The 27102-nt window shown below is 35.8% G+C and overlaps 1 protein-coding gene across 1 annotated transcript in view; it reads left to right on the top strand.

Annotated features, from left to right (window-relative positions):
• The window catches only part of ARAP2 (ArfGAP with RhoGAP domain, ankyrin repeat and PH domain 2), a 626699-nt gene that overhangs the window by 532308 nt on the left and 67289 nt on the right, over positions 1-27102 (top strand). The window contains exons 28-30 of the mRNA XM_053704072.1: positions 7138-7277; positions 19567-19649; positions 20735-20770. Coding sequence (XP_053560047.1) covers positions 7138-7277; positions 19567-19649; positions 20735-20770 — 259 coding nt within the window. The remainder of the gene's footprint in view (positions 1-7137; positions 7278-19566; positions 19650-20734; positions 20771-27102) is intronic.

The raw sequence follows: 27102 nt of genomic DNA on the forward strand, positions 1-27102 counted from the left end.
TGGGGAGCAGGTTTGTTATATTTGGTGTTATCAATCTCACACTCTCTCATACTGGTCACTGGAAGTTTAACATGGCACCTCATGGCAAAGAACTCTTTGAGGATCTGAAAAAAAGAATTATTGATCTACATAAAGATGGCCTACGCTTTAAGAAGATTGCCAAGACCCTGAAACTGAGCTGCAGCACGGTGGGCAAGACCATACAGCGGTTTTACAGGACAGGTTCCACTCAGAACAGGCCCCGCCATGGTCAACCAAAGAAGTTGAGTGCACATGCTCAGCATCATATCCAAATGTGTCTTGCCTACAGTCAAGTATGGTGGTGGGAGTGTAATGATCTGGGCCTGCATGAGTGCTGCCGGCACTGGTGGAGCTACAGTTCATTGAGGGAACCATGAATGCCAACATGTACCGTGACATACTGAAGCAGAGTATGATCCCCCTCCCTTCAGAGACTGGGGCTCAGGGCAGTATTCCAACATGATAATTACCCCATACACACCTCCAAGACGACACTGCCTTGCTAAAGAAGCTGAGGGTAAAGGTGATGGACTGGCCAAGCATGTCACCAGATTTAAACCCTATTGAGCATCTGTGGGGGAGTGCAAGGTCTCTTATCATCACCAGCTCTGTGATGTGATGTCGTCATGGAGGAGTGTAAGAGGACTCCAGTGGCAACCTGTGAAACTCTGGTGAACTCCATGCCCAAGATGGTTAAGGCAATGCTGGAAAATAATGGTGGCCACACAAAATATTGACACTTTGGGCCCAATTTTGACATTTACACTTAGGGGTGTACTCACTTTTGTTGCCAACAGTTTAGACATTAATGGCTGTGTGTTGAGTTATTTTGAGGGGACAACAAATTTACACTGTTAAACAGGCACTCACTAATTTACATTGTAGCAAAGTGTAATTTCTTCAGTGTTGTCACATGAAAAGATATAATAAAATATTTACAAAAATGTGAGGGGTGTACTCACTTTTGTGAGATACTGTATATATGGGCAAATGTTTCTAAAAATTCAAAATTTAAAACAAATTTTGATACATTTGTTTGTTGAAATCGAATTTCGAATGTTTATATAACATTCCAACATTCTATTTTTGAATTTTCGTTTTCAAATTTTTCAATAAAATTTGAAAATATTTGTTCGAATAATAGAATGTTTAGCTATGTATTCATTCAATTTCGAAATGTAATATTCGAATTTGAATGTGACATTCGAATTCAAAGTCTACAACTGTCTTTAATAAATGTAATATTTGAATTTGAATGCTAAAGTCGAATTCGAATGTCACATTTGAATTTGAAATAGTATTTCTAGTCTAATACTGTGTTTTTTAAATGTAATTCGAATTCAAATGTGACATTCGAATTCGTATGTCACATTCAAATTCAAAATAGTATTTCTAGTTTACAACTGTGTTTAATAAATGTAATATTCAAATATGAATGCTACATTCAAATTCGAATGTAACATTCAAATTCGAAATAGTATTTCTAGTCTAATACTGTGTTTTATATATGTAATATTTGAATTTGAACGTGACATTCGTATTTGAATGTGACATTCGAATTCGAAATAGTATTTCTAGTCTAATACTGTGTTTTATAAATGTAATATTCAAATTTGAATGTGACATTCGATTACGAATGTAAGATTCAAATTCGAAATAGTATTTCTAGTCTACAACTGTGTTTAATAAATGTAATATTAAAATTCGAATGCTACATTTAAATTTGAATGTTACATTCGAACTCAAAATAGTATTTCAAGTCTAATACTGTGTTTTTTAAATGTAATATTCGAATTCGATTGTGACATTCAAATTCAAATGTCACATTCCATTTTGAAATAGTATTTCTAGTTTACAACTGTGTTTATTAAATGTAATATTCGAATTTGAATGCTACATTCGAATTCGAAAGTAACATTCAAATTCGAAATAGTATTTCTAGTCTACAATTGTGTTTCATAAATGTAATATTCAAATTTGAATGTGACATTCGAATGTGACATTCGAATTTGAATGTGACATTCAAATGTGACATTCAAATTTGAATGTGACATTCAAATGTGACATTCAAATTCGAATGTGACAATTGAAAACTATAAATAATATTCGATAATAGAATTTTTAAGAATATTCATTCTTTTCAACATTCTATTATGTAATTCGAATTTCTACAATAATATTTGTTCTAACATTCAAATTTGAATATAAACACATTTGCCCATCCCTAGTATTTATCTGTCAACTGTATGAAGAAGCACTTTAGTTGTAGAAAGTTTCATTACTTTTTTACATACTATACCTGTATGAATTGCTATAGTAGTATGTATGTATGATTTGTAAGTAAAATTTATAAAACAATTTTTTTTTTTAAATCTGTAAAACAGGGGGCGGAGCCAGCTATCAAAGAGATCGGACGTGCATGTCAGGAGCTCCTGGCTTCTATATGTTATATATGCTATAAATGGTGTTTATTGACACTTAAAATAACCTTTTTTACATTGTTGGGGATTCCTTTTCTATACAGCCATACCGGGGATTACTGGGACTCCCGGATAGACATTTCTAGCTTGAGACAGGATCAGAGGATTTGTCATGCCGGAGGCCCTGGATGCCTGGAGGCTAGCTGTGATGCAGCTCCTTCATAACCATTTTGCCAGCTTAACACTTCTACTGAATGAATGCTGTCCTGGCATAGAGGCAACAGATGACAAAAATACACGGCCAGCTGATCGGAATGTCGCCCACAATATGCACCCTATTGACGCAACCATTCATCAGGGTAAATACACTGATCCCCCTGATCCTGGGTCTGTGAACTGTCATTCTGACCCCACACGGCAGAGAGATGCTTATATTTACCGGGTCAGTGAATTGCCAAGCCATATCTTTGGACCTGTGGGTTGTGCTGCTGCAGATCTTGGCTTTGAGCTGTTTGCAAGACCATTGTGTTATGCAGGGGATCTGATCCTGTCGCCGGCACCTTTTTTAAGCACTGTGCATGCAGCTTCCGCTGGTGGCTGCAAAGTCATGGACGTTCTCCCTTTGTTATGCAGGACTGATGCTGGACTAGGTGTGACAAGAGCGCAAATATCGGCTATGGTCATGCTGCCATGTGGATGCGGCACTTTGGATGTTTCGGCAGATCAGGTGCTCCAGGGAGAGAGACTATCAATAGGATTTGGGCCGCCTCTGACCTATTTTGAAGCAGGGTAATACTGTGTGGATCTACACAACCTCCTATATTTGGACTGCTGGACACTTCTTTTATTTTCAGCAGCTGATTAATAGAGAGACTATTTACTTTAGTTGAACACTTGTGTACATTTTTTAAGTTTGATGTAGATGTTCATAATTGATACTCATTACATTTTCGAGTTATATTGTACACTTTATTTCTATGTTATGGCTAGGCTCTCAGTTGCATTAAATGTTGGAGATACCTGAGTGATTTAGGGACTTGAAGCAAAACGTATACTCTTTATTGTGTTCCTAAAACATGTGTTAGTTGAGGCATTTATTAACAGTAGGGTAAGGATCCAAAACAAAATTTTATGATAGCAATTGCAACTACCATTAGTCACCACTTGAGGGGAGTCAAAGCCTAGTTCTAGCTGGACTTACACTGTTACTATATGTGATCTTGCTACCCTTATCTTCTTAAAATCTTCCCCTTTTCTGGTAAACGGCAAAGAGTTTGCTTAAATATATATATATCTTCCCCCTAGTCCACAATACGTTTTCTACATTTTATGATGCAGTTTATAGATAAATGGGATGTCAGCTATGTTGTTACCAAATGTATTTGTTGATTGGGTATTATATCCAAGGTAGCTCTAGTACCATTGTTTTTTTTTTTTTTTTTTTATATATAGCTAAACATGACTTTAGATTATTAGACTATAATGATGACCCTTTAGTTTATTCAATTTCTATACTACCCCATGACTAAGAGGAACTTGAGGGTTATATGGTTTAGATGCTTACATATCCATTATTTTACAAGTTATTTAGACCCATATTAGTTGAATTATTTATATAGCCATAAGACACTCTACATAATGGAGCTTTAAATGTAATATTCCCTTATTTGAGATGCATCTGCCCTATCCTGTCACTAGAGGGGAGTCTTGGCTTGTTTACATTTCATATATAACTGAATTATGCACTTTTACAGTTCATTTTACTATATTGCTTTATTTCTTCCAAGTGTGGGTTAGAATTAGGCAATAATACAGGGAGTGCAGAATTATTAGGCAAGTTGTATTTTTTAGGATTAATTTTATTATTGAACAACAACCATGTTCTCAATGAACCCAAAAAACTCATTAATATCAAAGCTGAATAGTTTTGGAAGTAGTTTTTAGTTTGTTTTTAGTTGTAGCTATTTTAGGGGGATATCTGTGTGTGCAGGTGACTATTACTGTGCATAATTATTAGGCAACTTAAAAAAAACAAATATATACCCATTTCAATTATTTATTTTTACCAGTGAAACCAATATAACATCTCAACATTCACAAATATACATTTCTGACATTCAAAAACAAAACAAAAACAAATCAGTGACCAATATAGCCACCTTTCTTTGCAAGGACACTCAAAAGCCTGCCATCCATGGATTCTGTCAGTGTTTTGATCTGTTCACCATCAACATTGCATGCAGCAGCAACCACAGCCTCCCAGACACTGTTCAGAGAGGTGTACTGTTTTCCCTCCTTGTAAATCTCACATTTGATGATGGACCACAGGTTCTCAATGGGGTTCAGATCAGGTGAACAAGGAGGCCATGTCATTAGATTTTATACCCTTTCTTGCTAGCCACGCTGTGGAGTACTTGGACGCGTGTGATGGAGCATTGTCCTGCATGAAAATCATGTTTTTCTTGAAGGATGCAGACTTCTTCCTGTACCACTGCTTGAAGAAGGTGTCTTCCAGAAACTGGCAGTAGGACTGGGAGTTGAGCTTGACTCCATCCTCAACCCGAAAAGGCCCCACAATGATACCAGCCCAAACCAGTACTCCACCTCCACCTTGCTGGCGTCTGAGTCGGACTGGAGCTCTCTGCCCTTTACCAATCCAGCCACGGGCCCATCCATCTGGCCCATCAAGACTCACTCTCATTTCATCAGTCCATAAAACCTTAGAAAAATCAGTCTTGAGATATTTCTTGGCCCAGTCTTGACGTTTCAGCTTGTGTGTCTTTTTCAGTGGTGGTCGTCTTTCAGCCTTTCTTACCTTGGCCATGTCTCTGAGTATTGCACACCTTGTGCTTTTGGGCACTCCAGTGATGTTGCAGCTCTGAAATATGGCCAAACTGGTGGCAAGTGGCATCTTGGCATCTGCACGCTTGACTTTTCTCAGTTCATGGGCAGTTATTTTGCGCCTTGGTTTTTCCACACGCTTCTTGCGACCCTGTTGACTATTTTGAATGAAACGCTTGATTGTTCAATGATCACACTTCCGAAGCTTTGCAATTTTAAGAGTGCTGCATCCCTCTGCAAGATATCTCACTATTTTTGACTTTTCTGAGCCTGTCAAGTCCTTCTTTTGACCCATTTTGCCAAAGGAAAGGAAGTTGCCTAATAATTATGCACACCTGATATAGGGTGTTGATGTCATTAGACCACACCCCTTCTCATTACAGAGATGCACATCACCTAATATGCTTAATTGGTAGTAGGCTTTCAAGCCTATACAGCTTGGAGTAAGACAACATGCATAAAGAGGATGATGTGGTCAAAATACTCATTTGCCTAATAATTCTGCACTCCCTGTATGTCTACTATGGGACACATTTGCATGTCTCCTGGACTTGGATTGGGCTAAGTAATTCTATATGCTGTTAACAGTGGACTCTGCACGAAGCTATGTTTGCTTGTCTATATTATTGAGTTATAGATAAATATAGGGTTGCCTTTCTTATAAAGATTACATGTGATTATAACTTCAGGTTCTTGATACTCCTATTTTAAAGAAGTAAGTTTGTCTACTATGACTTAGCTTGCTGGACAGTCGACTGGACACTGCTCATATACTCATATAAGCCATCTTTTTCCTAAAATGTTGAGATGCATATGTTCATTACACATTTGAATCTCTGGTTGGATGCCATCTACAAGATTACACTTATTTATGACAGCGTTTTCCTGTTACTGAGTGCAGGGCCCGGGCAGGATTTACACTTACATCGTTAACCTGAGATGTTGCACATAATGATAATCGTCCTATATTTGGAAGTAATCTTAGCTTTATATTAATCTCAGAGATCACCTCCTATTCAAACATTATTTTGCATGTACCAGTGTCTAACCAGGTATACTATAATAATCCCACAGTTTCCTTTTTGTTAATAAACCTACAAGAGTGTTTATGTTGTATAAATCGGTTGGTCTCCCCCCCCCCCCCTCATCCCTATATAGTGTTCTGGACGTTATGATTTAGACCAGAAACTTATTTCGCGGTTTCCCTCAAAAATAACCGCATTTATTAGCAATTTACTTTATATACTTAAGTTTTAATACAAAATATGCATTATGATTAACCTTGGTTTGCATAATACTCTTTATAAGTTCATAAGTCTATTTCACTAGTCTTCATTCAAAAGTTATACAGGGAATTTATTTTGTGAGATATGTGAAATGTGCAGTAATATGAATGTAAGCGAAACACATAGTATACAAATCTGTTTCAAAGGTAGCATTGATGTTAAATAGGCACTGTATACTACAAGTTTATATTACTCCGATTATTTTCACTCATAATAATATTTGATAATGTTCAAGTTAATTAGTAACAAAAAATTGAAAATTTGAGGTTTGTTTTCAATTTGTGTTTACTATTTTCGAACTTTATATGAAGATATAGCGACTATTGTAACTCTTCTATTTTGTTTTTGACTATCATTTATTTGTTGTAATGTATTTATACCTCAATAAAAAATTATTTAAAAAAAAAATAAAAAAATGTGTAAAACAAAGCAATCAAATCTTGCTACAGTATACTATTTTGTACCAATTACTTTTTAATACTGTGACCTTTTCGTACGTATTGGGTATTATTGTTTTAACACTTTTAATAGAATTGTTAAAGCAGACAACATTTTTTTCACTGTTTTAGGTGGGAAAATGTCACATTATAACCAGTCAGGCTACATGAAATACAGAGAAGATCCGTCAAAGCTACTTTCAGGAAATAAATTTCAAGAGAGATATTTTGTTTTGCAAGGAAGAAAACTTCTTCTTTACAAGGATATAAAGGTATACCTAATAATGATTTAAATTTTGCTAACTTCTGCTTATTTTTCATACTATAAACCTCTAATATATTGTATAAGGCTTATTGACATGATATTCACATATTCAAAACCAAATTACAAAGAGCATTTATCTGTACATAATTCATACCTGGACTTTTAAAGGGTCATTAAAGTAGAAAATAAATGTCCATGCTTCAGATAGAGCATTTAATATTTTAATTTACTTCTATTATCTAAGTTGCTTTTTTTTCTATCCATTGTTAAATAGCATACCTAGGCAGGTTCAGGAGTAGCAATGTACTGCTGGGAGCTTGCTGCGGTTTGGGGATGCACATACCTCTTGTCATTGGCTCAGTCAAGGTGTTCAGCTAGCTTCCTGTATTACATTGTTGCATCTTCAACAAATTATACTAAGAGAATAAAGTAAATTTGGTGATAGAAGTAAATCGGAAAGTTGTTTAAAATTTGTATCATGAATGAAAAAATGTTAGGTTTCATGACCCTTTAGTATTCAAGGGTTTACATTGAAAATAATTCTATTATGTATTGTTTTCAGTACTGTACAAGACAATTCCTTTTTAATGAATTAAATTTGTTGATGTGAGGTTAATTTATGTACTTGGGTCTTTATTATTGCATTTGACCTTTTCACAAAATATGTCATTGTAATCTGCTTATAATGCTTTTTTGTTCCAGTTGTCAATAACTTACAAAGAAATGTTCCATGTTCTCCCACTCTCTACTTTCTCTCTTTCCTCCTTTCAAATTATTTATAGAATATATTGCATCAATAATCTTTGAGCTATAGTAGGTGAATTTTGAGAATATTTTTAATGTATATTTAGGACACTTCTCTGGATACGCAGCATGTGGCAAAACAACAAGTGTTCCACACACTTTTAAAATATTTAACTTGAGTTCTCTTTGATCCTACTTGGATACCTTGAAGTTCACAGTTCTAGTTCAGATAACTGTAAGATACAAAAAGAACACACACACTACATGCTGTTGAATACAGGTATCATGATTGTATTACAGTTATATATTAAATTAAAGGGACACTGTCATTTTCTGTCATCCGTATGAAAAAGCTGCATTTAAATGTGAGGATATTTATTTTTTTGGCCAGAAAAAAAAAAAAAGAGTAAAAGCTTTTTAAATTGAAACCAAAATACGAGTATCAATTGTATAATCAATCAGTACACATTTGCTTATTTGTTCTTACTACTAATATTCAGGCGTCCCTTGGCTTATTTGTACTTACTACTAATATTCAGGGAACATTAACAGAAATGTCTTATCTACCAATGAGCATTAAAATAAAAACGTTTAACCCTTAACAACAGATGACATACCCTGTAAAAGATTAGACATCACTCAAATGTATTTTTAATATATTTTGGCTCTTCTTTCTTAAAGGGATAGTTAAGTCCAAAAACAACTTTCATGATTTAAATGTAATTTTAAACAACTTTCCAATTTACTTTTATCACCAATTTTGCATTGTTCTATTGGTATTCTTTGTTGAAAGCTAATTCTAGGAGGTTCATGTGCTAATTTCTTAGACCTTGAAGACTACCTCTAATCTGAATGCATTTTGGCCACTAGAAGGCATTAGTTCATGTGTTTAGTATAGATAACATTAAGCTCATGCATGTGAAGTTACCCTGGAGTCAGCACTGATTGGCTAAAATGCAAGTCTGCAAAAGAACTGAAATAAGGGGGCAGTCGGCAAAGGCTTAGATACAAGATAATCACAGAGGTAAAAAGTATATTAATATAACCGTGTTGATTATGCAAAACTGGGGAATGGGTAATAAAGGAATTATCTTTCTTTTTAAACAACAAAAATTCTGGTGTTGACTGTCCCTTTAATTCTTGTAATTCTGAAATATGCTAGTCATATATTTGTAAAAAGCTATATATGATATATATATATATATATATATATATATATATATATATATATATATATATATATATATATATATATATATATATAATTTAATCTGGAAAATGAACAAACATTATGGGGTTGTGCCTAAAATGTTTTATTTTTTTTCTTTCCGGATAAATTAGTTGGGATGTACAATGCAAAATGGATCTCCGTGTTAAAAGCCTGCAGCTGTGAATGTTTTTCAATAGAAAAAAATAATCCTGAAAAGCCCTTTTGTGTGTTAAATGATCATTAATCTGCTGGGTACAACAACAGTAGGACGTTTTTTGCACAGTTTAAAAGTTACATAACATATATAACTTACAAAATGGTGGTTCCCAGTGTGAAGATGCAGAGCTTTATTAACTAATACTTGTAAGGGGTTAAAAATAATAGCTGCAGACACAGGAGGAAAAACAATAGAATGTTGAGTAGTTTACTCCTAGTAACAATTTTTCTTCATTCTCTTGCTATCTTTATTTAAAAAGCAGGAATGTGATGCATAGGAGCCGGCCCATTTTTGGTTGAGAACCTAGGTTATGCTTGCTTATTGGTGAGTAAATGTAAGCTTCCAATAATCAAGTGCTATCCATGGTGCTGAACCTAACATGGGCTGGCTGCTAAGATTTACATTCCTGCTTTTAAAATAAAAATAGCAGGAGAACGAAGAAAAACTGATAATAGGAGTAATTTAGAAAGTTGCTTAAAATGTCATGCTCTATCTGAATCACGAAAGAAAAAAAATTGGGTTCAGTGTCCCTTTAAGTACATGCTATTGTGATAGAATCTGGGAAGTCACCCAAAACTGAAATATACAATAGTTCTTTCACACCTCTTAAGATTACAGTAAAGTTCTTTTGAATTAATGAATGAAATGGGCTTAATATGAATATTAATAGCGCAATATACATCTATTATTTTTTCATACGTTCTTTGCAATTCCATCACATGTTGAATATATAATTATTTCCAAATCCTCCATGATATGAATTATTTTTACCTATCACGGAGGACTACCCGGGTGCTTTGCTCGTGATTGCGCTCAGTACCCTGTGCATGCATTGTACAATACTGCTGACATCACTGGTTACATCACCGGGTGTTGACCATGCGCACTTTAACACCTAAAAGTGTGATACAGGAGACCGGCAGAGGCTGCCTCACCCAATCATCTGTTTGAAGAAGAAGGATCGGCTGGAAGGAGCATTTGGAACAGCGTAGGGAGATTGTTATAAATAAAAATATAATTGAGATTGTAAGTATATTGTAATAATAGTAACTGGTATACTCCTAGACTAACAAGCATTTTTACTTATATTACTTGTCAGTCTCGATTTTATATTGGAAAGCTTGCCACTGCTGGGTTACACTCAGTGTACTCTTAGTGTCACATTGTTTGGTGATTCAATTTCTTTCGGGATTCAGATAGAGCATACATTTCAAAACAAAATCAAACAAAAAAAAAAAATGTTTTTTCTCAATTCTTTTTCATATCCATTGTTGAAGGAGCAGCAATGCACGACTGGGAGGTAGCTGAACTTATCAGTAAGCCAATGGCAAGTGTCATATATGTGCAGCCATCAATTAGCAGTTAACTCCCAGTAGTGCATTGTTGTTCCTAAGCCTACCTAGGTATGCTTGCTTTTAAACAAAGAATACAAAGAGAATGAAGCAAATTTGATAATAAAAGTAAATTGAAAATTTGTTTAAAAGTGTATGCTCTATCTGACTGATATTTTTCTTTTTCTATCCCTTTAAAAGTAAAGGGTGCTCTAAAAAGGTGCACTATTGATTCTTGTAATCTAGTCTTTATATTTTTACCTGAGGTCACTTAGATATAAATGAGGTTATTTCTGCACGTATTCACCAATCAGCAGCATGTATACAAAGGGACAATGGTCTGAATTCCATGGAGTGCACTCCAGACACTCTAGAAACAGTGAAAAAAGCTACAGTTTACATAAATTACTGGAAAAGTAATATATAATGAAAGTGCATTGCAAGTTCAAGGAGCTTAAAAGGGAAAATATTAATGTGAAAGGGGTTTAATTAAATGTGTTAAAACAAGTTCCTGCTTTCATAAATGTGGAGAACTAAATGTTGTAAGGTTAAACATAAAATGGTATGGTTAGTGTATGACATTTCATAGAAGTTTTAAAAACAAATTAAAGCCCTGTGTAACAATGTTGGCCATGTACTTGGAATAATGTATACTTATGTAATTTTCTTATACATTTTGAAGAAAACATCACAATAGATTTTCTTGCACATGCTGAGAGTGTTATAATCATATAGAGTTAATTTTATAGTTCTCAGTTTATGATATACTTTTATTCAAGCAGTGCAGGGACAATAAACACTTTGATATTGTAATATATAATTCTTATTCATGGTAAATCAGCTTTCAGTATACTTTCATTATCTATTTTGCTGCCCCTGTTTCCTGTAATTTAACTCTGAACATTTAGTTTTCAATTTCTGAGGATTGGAAGTGCAAATGACAGAATTCAGAAACCTAATGCTCGCATATATATGTCCCTATTTGTATTTAGGAGAGAGTACCAGATAAGAAACACCAAAACCATGAAAATACTGCAGACAAAATAACAGTAGATATTTTTTTCTAACCCAGTAATCAGTCCTGATTGGCTCCTTCAAATAAAGCTAGTAGTAGATGGTTACAAAATTCAACAAAACATAGGTGGTTGCAAAGCTCATCAAGGTCCTATGTCATTGTTGGAGAACTAACTAAAAATGGTTAGGTAAACACAATGGACTCCATTTATCAAGCAGTGGTTGCTGCTATGGAGGCCCATCTCAGGCCTGCCTGAAACAAAAGTTAATTTAAAAGGATTAAAGGTGGCAGATTTAAATTACCCCAATTCGATCAGGATGATTGACAGTGCCTGCTAGCAGGTGATTGGCCTCCAGTGAGCCAATGCTTGTGTAATGATTAATGTGAACAGCTTATGCTGTCTGCCTGCAGCAATGTCCAGTGGGCATGATTCGCTATAGCAAATCATGTCTGCTTGACATTTTATAAAATGAGCCCCATGACCTGTCTTGTTCTTTCACAAACTTCAGGTGACAAGCTAGTCTTCAAAAGGCCTTGCAAAAAAACAAAACATTAATAGTTCAGTTGTACCTGTATATTTTCCAGCTTTGGAGGGAGAGCTGTTCAAACTTTATGTAGTCCATAGCCTCTCTCCCTTTCTGTTAGAAAGTTACTACTTACCATGCTATCATTTTCCTCCTGTGCCTGCAGCCCTCATCAAAACGGTTCTTTTATTTTAACCTGTAACAGATAGTGGTTGGTGAAGATCCTCATACTGGGCACCATCAACTTGGAAATGTGCACAATAAACTAAAATGCACAATATGGCTTTTCAAAAAGACAACAATGTTATTGGTCTATGAATATACAACTCTGCTGGCACAGGGTGCAAAAATATCTAAACTCCACAGTAGCAGCTTAGTTAAAAGATGTAGCTTCACTACTCTACACTTGTAATGGGTTAAAATAAGAGAACAGCTTTAACGAGTATTGCAGACACAGGAGGATAAAAACAGTATGATGAGTTGTGCCCATTCAATTTTAGTTGTACCCAGCAGTTTAATGTCTCTTTAAGAACAATGACCACACCATTTAACCTAACATAGTAGCCAGCTATAACGTCATCTCTTGGCCAATACAATGTGTGTCACCTTGGACTATATATTAGAAATACCACTTTAAAAAGAGGAAATGTTAACATCACTGTTTAAAGATATTTTAGGTATCTTTTAAGAGATTTAATCCACAAGACTCTCCCCTAGTTTTAACAGTTTCAAGTGCTCCCTAAAGACTCTACTATTCAGGGATGCATACAACCTACACTAACCTTTCCTAACTCCATTGCTTTCCCCTTGAACCCCTTAGAATGTAAGCCTATGAGCCCAGCTGTTTGTAGATCACCTTCATAAGAACCGACTACAACAGTACAACTCTCGGCGGGGCCCTCTACCAATTTGATCCCTATAAATGCTATCTTGTATACCGTCTATGTTTATAGCACTGTGGAATCTGTTGGCGCTCTACAAATACCTGATAATAATTAAAAGATTACTGCTCCAGGGAGATTGGCAAGAAAAGATAGTTACTTACACTGTTATTACGCATGTAGCATAAAAAACTTATATTGTTAGAATTGAAGTGAAACAAAGTTATATACCTTTTTCTCTGATAAAGGTATATAACCTTCCAGAGGGGTAGGTAAATAGACTTATTATTTATGTTATGTATATCTAGTTCATATGCACAGATAGGCAATCGGTCTGTGATGTCATGAGGAGTATTTTAATACCAAAGGCCATATCTTTTGCATTCTTTATTGTTCCAATGCATTATGACTTATAAAAGTATATTTCTTTGCAAGCCTGGTTGTCCTGTCAATGACCTGAGGTTAGTGCCTGGTTAAGGCACTGCGTTCTATCACTCTCTGTGTTGACAACCTGGGGCAATAAACTGAAATTATGCAATATAGTTATCTTTAGTGAATCTTACAAACTATTTATGAAGGCTCTGAATTATCTAAGAACCAAAACACAGGAACACGATTCTTCTGAACTCCCCCCCCCCCCACAAAATAAAGAAAAAAAAATGTTTTAGCACACAAGCTAAAACGTTAAACCTTTAACAACGAAAGGTCAATTTTTCTGAACCTCCCCACAAAAACAAATGTTTTAGCACACAAGCTGAAAAGTTAACCCTAAAGTTAACCCTTAACTAAAGGTCAGAAACAAAGGTAATAATATTTATTAGTATCATGTATTGAAACTGCAATACAATTTTTTAAATAAAGAAATTAATAATATATATATGTGTGTGTATATATATATATATATATATAACACACAGAGAAAACCCAGCACTCACTTACAAGCTCTCAGCTAAGATTTAAAAGCAAAAATGGAAAGGTTAGTCACCGCATCTGGCCAAATGGCACAAGCTCAGGTACCACGTAAAGGTCCTTTCCCATACCTGAGACCCTAAACAGCCACACAATGCAAGCTTTCAAATCCAAACAAACTGAAAACAAGGGAAGGGTGCACAGGAATATGTAACCACCCTAGACATATACAAAACACGGAAGGGAACTGCACTCTCATACCGGACCGGGTACACATCCCATGACCCTGCAACATGCTCAGCCCTGGGTGCCACTGGCACTCACAGGAAGCTGTGCTGTCCCCAGAGCCACAAGCAGTTAACCCCAGACAGGTCTGGGTGCAAGAACCATAGGGAAAATTACAAAACAAAGTAATACAACACACAGAGAAAAGCCAGCACTCACTTACAAGCTCTCAGTTAAGATTTAAAAGCAAAAATGGAAAGGTTAGTCACTGCATCTGGCCAAATGGCACAAGCTCAGGTACCACATCAAGGTCCTTTCCAATACCTGAGACCCTAAACAGCCACACAATGCAAGCTTTCAAATCCAAACAAACTGAAAACAAGGGAAGGGTGCACATGAATATGTAACCACCCTAGACATATACAAAACACGGAAGGGAACTGCACTCTCATACCGGACCGGGTACACATCCCATGACCCTGCAACATGCTCAGCCCTGGGTGCCACTGGCACTCACAGGAAGCTGTGCTGTCCCCAGAGCCACAAGCAGTTAACCCCAGACAGGTCTGGGTGCAAGAACCATAGGGAAAATTACAAAACAAATTAATACAACACACAAAGAAAACCCAGCACTCACTTACAAGCTCTCAGCTAAGATTTAAAAGCAAAAATGGAAAGGTTAGTCACCGCATCTGGCCAAATGGCACAAGCTCAGGTACCACGTCAAGGTCCTTTCCAATACCTGAGACCCTAAACAGCCACACAATGCAAGCTTTCAAATCCAAACAAACTGAAAACAAGGGAAGGGTGCACAGGAATATGTAACCACCCTAGACATATACAAAACATGGAAGGGAACTGCACTCTCATACCGGACCGGGTACACATCCTATGACCCTGCAACATGCTCAGTCCTGGGTGCCACTGGCACTCACAGGAAGCTGTGCTGTCCCCAGAGCCACAAGCAGTTAACCCCAGACAGGTCTGGGTGCAAGAACCATAGGGAAAATTACAAAACAAATTAATACAACACACAGAGAAAACCCAGCACTCACTTACAAGCTCTCAGCTAAGATTTAAAAGCAAAAATGGAAAGGTTAGTCACTGCATCTGGCCAAATGGCACAAGCTCAGGTACCACGTCAAGGTCCTTTCCAATACCTGAGACCCTAAACAGCCACACAATGCGAGCTTTCAAATCCAAACAAACTGAAAACAAGGGAAGGGTCACAGGAATATGTAACCACCCTAGACATATACAAAACACAGAAGGGAACTGCACTCTCATACCGGACCGGGTACACATCCCATGACCCTGCAACATGCTCAGCCCTGGGTGCCACTGGCACTCACAGGAAGCTGTGCTGTCCCCAGAGCCACAAGCAGTTAACCCCAGGCAGGTCTGGGTGCAAGAACCATAGGGAAAATTACAAAACAAATTAATACAACACACAAAGAAAACCCAGCACTCACTTACAAGCTCTTAGCTAAGATTTAAAAGCAAAAATGGAAAGGTTAGTCACCACATCTGGTTAACTGCTTGTGGCTCTGGGGACAGCACAGCTTCCTGTGAGTGCCAGTGGCACCCAGGGCTGAGCATGTTGCAGGGTCATGGGATGTGTACCCGGTCCGGTTTGAGAGTGCAGTTCCCTTCTGTGTTTTGTATATATATATATATATATATATATATATATATATATATATATATATATATATATATATATATATATATACATGTGTGTGTGTGTGTATGTATATATATATATATATATATATATATATGTGTGTATATATATATATATATATATATATATATATATAAAAATATGTGTATATATACAGTATATACTGAATATGTGTTTGTGTGTGTAGGTATATATATTTATGTGTATATATGCAGGGCCGCCATCAGGGGGTGACAGGGGTTACTCCTGTCAGGGGCCCAGTGGGCCAGGGGGGCCCCATGAGGCAAGAACCAGTGGGTACTACAGCAGAGTACTAATTGAGCATGGGAAATGTTTTTACAAGGAGTAAAGTATTAGCATTTGAGAGGATTTCTGAGTGTGCACTAAACCACTATGCACAGTGTGAGACAGACTTGGCACTTTGTACAGTGTGTGTCTGAGTCAGACAGCAGATCACTTTCATTTGCAGAGAGGGTAGGACTTATTTAGCAAATGTTTTTTTATTTCTTTGTGAAATTTCGGATTGTAACTTCTTTCTGTGTTTTATGTGGTTGTCTCTCTGTGTGTGTATGTCTTTATGTGTTTTCTGTGTGTGTCTCTGTGTGTGTGTGTATGTATTTGTGTGTTTTCTGAGGCTGTCTCTGTCGGTGTTTCCTTGGGTGTATGTGCAAGTTTGAGTTTGTGTGTGTGTCCATTGTCTGTTCCTTTTTAGGACATTTTGACCTTACTACTGATTATTCACATCTTTCTACAGACTTTGAGACTAATAAGACCTTTCCGGAAGTCACCAATCCATCATTTAACCTTTAAATTATTGTTTAGGCAGTTCAGGGCCCTTCCTTTCAGCCACTGCATGCTGTTGTCATAATTTAGCTGTCATCTTCCTTTACAAAAAGATAATCAGAACTCCATATTTTGTTTTCTAAATCTCCTTTTTTTTTTTTTACAAAACTTTAGTCTACCTCATTACTTGTCAGGTCAATGTAAACAAGTGCTGAGTGTCTGTTTGGGTGTCTGTGTCTGAGTGTGTTTCTTTGCGTGTCTGCTAGAGTATCTATATGTGAATCCTTATGTGTGAGTGTGAGAGTATGTTTCAGTGTATGAGTGTGTCTGTGTGTTTGTATGTTACTACCTTTACAACATTTCCAAGTTTAAATAGACACTTAAGAATAAAGTGCATATACGTTTTAGTAACTTGGTCAAAAATTGCACATGTCAAGGGGGGGGGGGGCCTGATCAATGGTTAAGTCAGGGGCCCCAAAATTCCTTGTGGCGGCCCTGTATATATGTATATGTATGTATGTATATATATATATATATATATATATATATATATATATATATACAGTATATATATATATATATATATATATATATATATATATATATATATATATATATATAAACAAAGAAAAAGTCCAGACAAAGAGCTCAAAGCAAGTGAGTATTTATTTTTAGTTTAAAGTTAAAAGCTCCTAAAATCATATATAGTAGGCAAAATGGCTATGATGAATAGCAGAGAAGGGGCTGGGGTGGGCGTCTGACGCGTTTCAACTCCTTAGAGCCTTAATCATAGACAGAATACTGCCCTAATGCCCTGTACTTACTAATGTTGACTTAGCTAACCTACTATTGGTTAATAGACCTGCCTGTGTCACTGGTGGGCGTGAACGCACACATATTGAACTACCTGTGTCGGTAAAATGCCTTATACTGCCAGGTTAAAAATACTATACTGGTTTTCTTGTAATTTTTTCCACTTAACTCTAATGGTACTTTTTTCAAGCCTCTTGTAGTTTGGAAATCTGAGTGTGTAAGGGGACATATCTAAGATTTAATCATCTATATTCTTATGATTTAGCAGATTTTAGATTCAGTTTGTATTAATTTGTTACATGCTGCCTAATTCTTGTTAGCCATATTATTCTGCTCCTTATCGTAAATCTTGCCCACTGTTACTCGATCTAATTCCAAAATTTTGTTGAAGAATTAGAAGGCAATGTTAATGTTATTAATTTTATTAATTACTGTGTGCATTAACCAATAACCCATATGTGCTCCTTTGTTGATCAGTGAGAGGACATGCAACCTTCCATAACAGCAATAATTATTATAAGATCCTATCCTTTTAACTTTACTCGTTTTATCATAAAGGATCTAAGTTAAATGTTATCTGGTTATAGTCATGTCCTATAATTCTATTGATCAACTCTGGACACTAAAACCATAAACTAAATTAAACTGAATTAGTGTACTAAAGACTATATAAATTCATATTCATGTATTAACATATATAGTGACTTCCCTCAATTACTCATTAGAAAGAGAATTAGATAAAGAGAGGAAACAAAAAGGGGAGGGAACAGAGGGAACACAGGCTTAAAGGACTTAAAAGAACCTTTACCAATGGTTGATCAGATCCGTCTCAATATTGAGACCAGATGGTTGCCGACTACCTAGGGTGAAGATCCAGAACACCTCCTTAGCTAGGAGGTCCTTAGATCTATCTCCACCCCTTGGCTTCCTACTGATCTGATCAATTACCATCCAAGTGAATCCACTGATATCTTTATTGTGCTCTTCCACAAAGTGTTTGGAGGCTCCAGTTGGTGTAATGCCTCTTTCGATGTCATTCAAATGAGCTCAAATTCTCTCCCTGGCCTCACGAGAGGTGCACCCCACATATTGTTTCTGACAGAGACTGCATGTAATCATATAGATTACAAAAGTCGATTTACAGTTTGTGCATTGTGATAATGTGTACACCTTCTGTGATGCCAAGGATTTAATTTTTTTTTCCAGTGGTGACGTGCCCACAAGCCTTGCAGGTACTATTCCCACATTTGTAATGCCCCTTCTGTGACAACCAACTACTCTGTGGTTTCAATTTCTTGAGCATTGATGGTGAAATTTGATTGCCTATCATTGTGTTGCGTCTAGCTACACAAAAACAACCATTCTTGATGTCCTCTTTTAAAAGGTCATCTGCCAACAAAATTGGTAAGTTATATATATATATAAAAGGACAGGTTAAGACAATGTGGTTGTATGGTCACATATAATCTGAGTACTTTACCTGAGCTCTATTTCAGACATTATATAAATCTGGCCTGTTAGGGGTCACAAGGACTGAAATTAAGAGATGCTGTATCAGGGGACCCATCCAATAAGTCATTAGGCAAAATATTTGATTTCAAGATGGTTATATGGATGTAGCAGTAGAGCAAACTAGAATGCTATAAATACCCAAACAGTATGGTGAGAAGGCAGAAATGCAATTTTGTGCGTCATAAAACCATTTGACTAATGAAATATTTGTTAACGCCCCATCTTAATATTCACAATTAGTAATTAATTGTTAGCAGTTAGCATGTCAGTAAAAATGCAGTTGTTGGGTGTAAAACTACATATTAATATTATACTTTTTAGAAGAAGTAAAACCAAGATTAGCTGTGCTTTTTTTTGTATTAGCACAACAAAAATTAGATTATAAAATTATTCTAAGAATTGCTTAGGTTTTGATTACTTGACATTCATACTTGTCTTTTTTATGCAGAGTATTAAACCTGAAAAAGTGCTATCTGTTGTTCCATGCAGGCTTTATGCTGGAATAAGAAAAAAATGTAAACCCCCTTCAAGGTATGTATAAATAACATTTTAATTTGTATTCCACTATATGAAAGCAGAAATCTTTGCAGGTTTACATTTTCTTCTCAACTGTACATGATTTTATCTACTTTGTATGATAGTGTAATTTTGTAATGGTAAATTTCATTTGTCTTAGTTATTTTTCTATATTGCGATTCAAAATAAAATTAAAAAAATAATATTTTTTTCACACATTTAAAATGAAATAATTTAATTTGGAAAAAAAGTTTAAAATAGAGAAGCAGATTTTCAAATAAGCAGAATTTTAAAATCCCTAAATATTTATTTTTAAATTATATCTTGCGGATGACATAATTTGTACATACTTTTAATGTGGCTATTCTTGGTGCTGTTATTACATTTTGTAGTTTTGATTGCTAGAGCTAGTGCTAAGCATTTTTCTTTCTATCTTTTCTATTTTTTTTAATACATACTTTCTGATAAAAAGCTAGAAATTAGGATTGCATTGGCTATATTTGTTAAAAGGAACACCCTAATTTTGTGAAATAGTTCATGTATACTAACATACAACATGTAGATTGTATTTTCACTGCAAATGCATCTTAAAAATTAATCAATCTGTGGGTGCCCTAGCAACCTGTAGATTTACTTTAGTACTGTTTAAATATATATCCCAGGAATAAGATGTGGGTTTTCTCATTATATATTTATAGATAGTATTTTATATTTCCAGCATAATGTTTGTTCATGTAATTGGATTATTCCACAATATAAACTGATTTGCTTTCAGTCTTATGTTTAAATTATTTTTAAGTTTAAACATAATTTTTTAGAAATAAGTTTTTCACAAAAATTTATTAGAGTGTGTTTTAGTAAGGTGATTAAATTATCTCTGGCTTTTTTAAATTAATTATTATTTTTTCATATTCAGTTGTCATAATAAAGAGTTTGACGGAGACCATTAAGCTTAGTTCTATACAACTGGATAAAAACCCATAATTTTTTTTTGTTTTTAACATATGTTCTGCATTTAAATGAGGAAAATACTGATCTGTGCTTGCTTTTGTTTATACTGATATTAAAACCAGATATCATTTTGACTTTTTTTGTTATAGTTGGGGTTTAACACTTTACTTTGAAAAGCATCAATGGTAAGTTAAATATTACATAATTTAGTATTCATATAAAAATGCATTAATAATAATTTTAAATCAACTTGGAAGTAACTATAACATTTTAATGACAAAAGAGTGTAAAAAAACCCCCATTGTTTTATTACATTTTTAAAAAACTGACACAATGTTAAGACAGAAGAATCATATATAAGATACCTAAATGAAAATAGAAGAAAATAGAAGACCCAAAAAGGCACTGGGGCTGAGCTCTGTAGCAACCCAAGAGTGGCAGGTTCTATCCCCGGCAAGGTCCACTCAGCCTTTCATCCTTCTCAGGTCGATAAAATGAGCAGTGCCTTGAGACCCTTACGGGTGATTAGCTGCGCTTTACAAGTACCCAATACATACATATCAATTCAGTGATGTTATAATACTTTTTTTTTCCATTAAAATACTATAATGTCTGAATGACAGTACCAGTAAAGTATGAAGTGTTACTTTTTGCATTGCTGTAAGTAAGCACTAAGAGTGTATGTATACTATAGTTTTTAGCATAAAAATCACATCTCAGATTACATGGTCTAGCAAATTCACATAGGCACTATAAAAACGTTGTTTTTTGCATGCAGCTTTAAACTGAGGTTGACTTTATTGAAAAAGAATCAGGAGCTAGGGGTGGCAGATGAAAGTTGGATGCCAGTTGGTTGGAGTTTGGTGGACATTATAGCTGTGCATACCCCCAATATATGTATGACACATCAGTTAATGTCAATTATAGATCCCAAACCTTCACCAATTTGTGACAATTGTATAGCAGAACAAATGCATTTATAGATTGCTAAAGAAACAAATATTAAAATTTAAATATCAAATTTAGCATTGAAATATCCAATGTAACATTTGAATATAACATTTGGTTACTGATTTCTACAGGCTTAAACTAAGGTCTTTTAGAATTTCCATTCAAATGCAGAGTTGCATTCACAATTCAAATGTTAGATCCTGTAAAAAGAAATAGAACATTAATTTGGAAAAGTACTGAAAGTTAACATTTTAATGAACATTCTCCTTATTCCTATTTAGTAATGTGGATGAGTAACTTAAAGTTAGTTCTTTTTTTTAAATGCAATAAACTTCAATTAAAAAAAGTAAAAAGTACAAATCAAAACATGTTGTGACTCCTTTAAAAATTTCTGTCTTCAAACATAATAAATTATTGATTATAAAAAATGCAATATATATAGATACACAAACATACACATACAAATAGATACACACACTTACCCACAAACTTTTATGATAAGAGCCTTTTTTTTATAAAAAACGTACATGATAAATGTGCATTAATTTAGCTCTTGATGCACATTAAAGAAATATGAGAAAAACTTTCTTTCTTTCATGTAAGTGGCAAGAGTCCATGAGCTAGTGACGTATGGGATTTACATTCCTACCAGAAGGGGGAAAGTTTCCCAAACCTCAAAATACACCTCCCACCTCACACATACCTTAGTTTTAAAAACTTTGCTTCACATGGAGGTGGTGAAGCAAGTTGTGCTGGATTTTTCTTCTGTGATAGGCACTTCTAAGCATATTAAAGGCCAGTTCCTCTCAAAGTACAGTGTTTTTCTGAGGGATGTGAAGGGAGTATTGCCTGATTTTCACCTATGGGAAATCTATTCTAAGGCTCTCTGTAAATCAGTCACAGGGATTCATCTGCTGCCTCCCTTTACATATCAACATTATACTCCTCTACCATTACATCTGCTGATATGTTTCAGTACTGGTTTGGCTGTCTGCTATATGTGGATGGGTATCTTCTGGTAAGTATATATAATTTTTTAAGACACTCTCAGCTATGTGGTACTTTAGCTTATAAAGTTTTAAATGTTTAATATATATATATATATATATATATATATATATATATATATATGCCATGAGTCAGGTCTGTGTATTTCCCTTTGCAGTCTAACAGTTTCAGCATGGAATTTATGTTTATGGGAGTTTTTAGGCTTACCTGGGGTTCCAGTTAGTTGTTACTTGGAGTCTGTTTTTTTCAAAATTTTCATGGGCTTAGGCTCGCGATGACGCAGAATGTTACATTTTATTGAGACGCTTTTGGCGTGAATATTTTGGGAGTGAAAGTTGCGTCTGCTGTGACATGAGTAGTGAAATTTCTTGCGACTTTCTTTATGCGAGTTTTTAGGGCACAAAGTCGTGCCTGTTATCACTCAAGTCGCGTCATTTACTTTGTTAAGCTTTGGTGCCAAAAGTTTTTTTCTCTGCATTTGTGCCATTCTTGGCACCAAAAATTGTTATATTAAATCTCTCCCTCTTTTGATCTCTGCTTTCATTTGATTCATAGGTTGCTTTCTTTTGATTTTACTTTTGTATTTACTTTTGGAACTGTTATTTTGAGGAAATTGGATATTTATTTAAATGTTATTTTTTTCTTTTTTGTTACATTTTGCAAGATGTCTCACACTGATCCTGCCTCTGATGTTATTGTAGGAACCAAGCTGTCTGAACTCAATTCTACCAAAGCTAAGTGTGTATGTTGTAAATTAGCTGATCTTACTTCTTCAGCTCAAATATGTGGCACTTGTTATGGAAAATTATTACATGCTGATAATGTTTCTATAAGTACAAATACATGTATTGCTAAACCTTCACAGTCTAATGTACATGATATTCCTGTAGATATAAAAGATTTTATTGCTGCAGCCATAGAGAAGGCTATGACTGCTATTCCACCTTTAAATAAATGTAAAAGGTATCTCCTAACTTCTCATAAATCTGATGAAGTTTGTATTGATCGACAGCATACGGAAGTATCTTCTGCTGATGAGGATTTCTCTGGTTCAGAGGATCCTACTTCAGAGACTGAAATTGATAAATTATCCTTTCTTTTTAAGATTGAATATATTCGTTCTTTATTAAAGGAAGTATTGTTTACTTTGGGTATTGTGGAATCTAGTCCTCTTGATAACAAGAATAGCAAATGTTTGAATTCTGTTTTTAAAACTTCTGAGGTTGCTCCTGAAGTTTTTCCTATTCCAGGTGCTATCTCTCTTATGTTTGCTAAGGAATGGTCTAAACTTGGTGCTTCTTTCAACCCTTCTTCTAGGTTTAAAAAGCTATATCCTTTACCTGTGGCTAATTTAGAGTTTTGTGAAAAAGTCCCTAAGGTTGATGGGACTATTTCTACTCTTGCCAAACGTACTACTATTCCTATGGAAGATAGTACTTACTTTAAGGATCCTTTAGATAGGAAGATTGAATCCTATCTTAGAAAAGCATATTTACATACTGGCTATATTCTTAGACCTGACATTTCTATGGCTGATTTTGCTGCTGCTTCAACTTTTTGGTTGGACAGTTTAGCTCATCAGTTAACAGATCCTGAATTGTCTAGCATTGTTCTTTTACTTCAGCATGCTAATCATTTTATTTGTGATGCTATATTTGATGTCATTAAGATTGATATTAAATCTATGTCTTTAGCTATTCTTACTAGAAGAGCTTTATGGCTTAAATCTTGGAATGCTGATATGGTGTCTAAATCTATATTACTATGTTTATCATTTCAGGGTAGTAATTTATTTGGTTCTCAATTTGATTCTATTATCTCCACTATAACTGGGGGAAAGGGAGCTTTCCTGTCCCAAGATAAGAAATCTAGGGGTAAATTTAAAGCTCCTAATCGTTTTCATTCCTTTCATCAGAATAGAGAACAAAATACCTCTCCTTCCCCTAAGGACTCCAGCTCTAATTGGAGACCATCTCCGAATTGGAATAAATCCAAGCCTTATAAAAAAACAAATCCAGCCCCTAAGACTGCATGAAGGTGTGGCCCTCAAACCAGTTCAACTGGTGAGGGGCAGATTGAAATTATTTCAAAACAATTGGACAGTTTCTGTTCAAAATCAGTGGATTCAGAATATTGATTCACAGGGGTATAGAATAGGTTTCAGAATAAGACCTCCCATGGGAAGATTTTTTCTTTCTCATGTTCCAACAAACCCTGTGAAAGCTCAATAGTGATGTCGCGAATAGTTCACCAGCGAATAGTTCACGGCGAACATAGCATGTTTGCGTTTGCCGCGGATGGCGAACATATGCCATGTTCGATCCGCCCCTATTCCTCATCATTGAGTAAACTTTGACCCTATACCTCACAGTCAGAAGACACATTCCAGCCAATCAGCAGCAGACCCTCCCTCCCAGACCTTCCCACCTCCTGGACAGCATCCATTTTAAATTCATTCGGAAGCTGCATTCTTAGTGAGAGGAGGGACAGTGTAGCTGCTGCTGATTTAATAGGGAAATCGATAGCTAGGCTAGTGTATTCAGTGTCCACTACAGTCCTGAAGGACTCATCTGATCTCTGCTGTAAAGACAGCACCCCAAAAAGCCCTTTTTAGGGCTAGAACATCAGTCTGCTTTTTTTTTTTCCTGTGTAATCTAATTGCAGTTGCCTGCCTGCCAGCGTGTGTGTCAGGCTCACAGCGTATACTTTGCCCACTTGCCCAGTGCCACCACTCATATCTGGTGTAACAGTAGTGTACATTAAAAAAAAACAACACTTTTTTGACTGTGAAATAATAGCAGACAGCTGCCAGTACCCAAGATGGCCGCCAATAAGGCAGATGGGGAGGGTTAGAGAGCTGTTTTTGGGGGGGGGGGATCAGGGAGGTTGGGGGCTAAGGGGGGATGCTACAACATAGCATATGTAAATATGCTAAAAAAATAAAAATGTAAAAACCTTTTATTTTAGTACTGGCAGACTTTCTGCCAGTACTTAAGATGGCGGGGACTATTGTGAGGTGGGGGAGGGAAGGGAGCTGTTTGGGAGTGATCAGGGGGTCTGATGTGTCAGGTGGGAGGCTGATCTCTACACTAAAGCTAAAATTAACCCTGCAAGCTCCCTACAAACTACCTAATTAACCCCTTCACTGCTAGCCATAATACACATGTGATGCGCAGCAACATTTAGCGGCCTTCTAATTACCAGAAAGCAACGTCAATGTCATATATGTCTGCTATTTCTGAACAAAGGGGATCCCAGAGAAGCATTTACAACCATTTGTGCCATAATTGCACAAGCTGTTTGTAAATAATTTCAGTGAGAAACCTAAAATTGCGAAAAAATTTAAGTTTTTTTAAATTTGATCGCACTTGGCGGTGAAATGGTGGCATGAAATATACAAAAATGGGCCTAGATCAATACTTTGGGTTGTCTACTACACTACACTACAGCTAAAATTAACTCTACAAGCTCCCTACATGCTCCCTAATTAACCCCTTCACTGCTGGGCATAAAACACATGTGGTGCGCAGTGGCATTTAGCAGCCTTCTAATTACCAAAAAACAACGCCAAAGCCATATAAGTCTGCTATTTCTGAACAAAGGGGATCCCAGAGAAGCATTTACAACCATTTATGCCATAATTGCATAAGTTGTTTGTAAATAATTTCTGTGAGAAACCTAAAGTTTGTGAAAAAGTGAACAATTTTTTTTTTAATTTATCGCATTTGACGGTGAAATGGTGGCATTAAATATACCAAAATGGGCCTAGATCAATACTTTGGGTTGTATACTACACTACACTTAAGCTAAAATTAACTCTACAAGCTGCCTACATGCTCCCTAATTAACCCCTTCACTGCTGGGTATAAAACACGTGTGGTGCTCAGTGGCATTTAGCAGCCTTCTAATTACCAAAAAGCAACGCCAAAGCCATATAAGTCTGCTATAATGGCATGTCTGGCACACAGTGTTGGGGCAAGGGTCCATCTGACCACTGATACCTGTTCTGCAAAGCATGGTCAGGGCAGGTATATCACCTACACTGCGCACTGTGAAGCGGGCGTAACCCTTACACTACCTGATCGATACAACATCGTACCTAATGTTTTAAAGCACGTTATTCCAAACAATTTAGGAATGTTAGGTGATTTATGCCCTTTATGGATTAAAACCAGACTCTGCATCAACTATGTAATTTACCATGGGAGTTTTGCCATGGATCCCCCTCCGGCATGTCACAGTCCAGGTGTTAGTCCCCTTAAAACAACTTTTCCATCACTATTGTGGCCAGAAAGAGTCCCTGTGGGTTTTAAAAGTCACCTGCCTATTGAAGTCTATGGCGGTTTGGGCGGTTCGTCCGTTCTCGAACTTTTGCGGAAGTTCACGTTCGCCGTTCACAAACCCAAATTTTTAGGTTCGCGACATCACTAAAGCTCAAGCTTTTCGGAAATGTGTTTCAGACCTAGAGCTTTCAGGGGTGATTGTTCCAATTCCTCCGCAGGAACTGGGTTTGGGTTTTGATTCAAATCTATTCATTGTCCTAAAGAAAGAATATTCA

This window comes from Bombina bombina, chromosome 2 (assembly GCF_027579735.1).
Source record: "Bombina bombina isolate aBomBom1 chromosome 2, aBomBom1.pri, whole genome shotgun sequence".
NCBI lineage: Eukaryota > Metazoa > Chordata > Amphibia > Anura > Bombinatoridae > Bombina > Bombina bombina.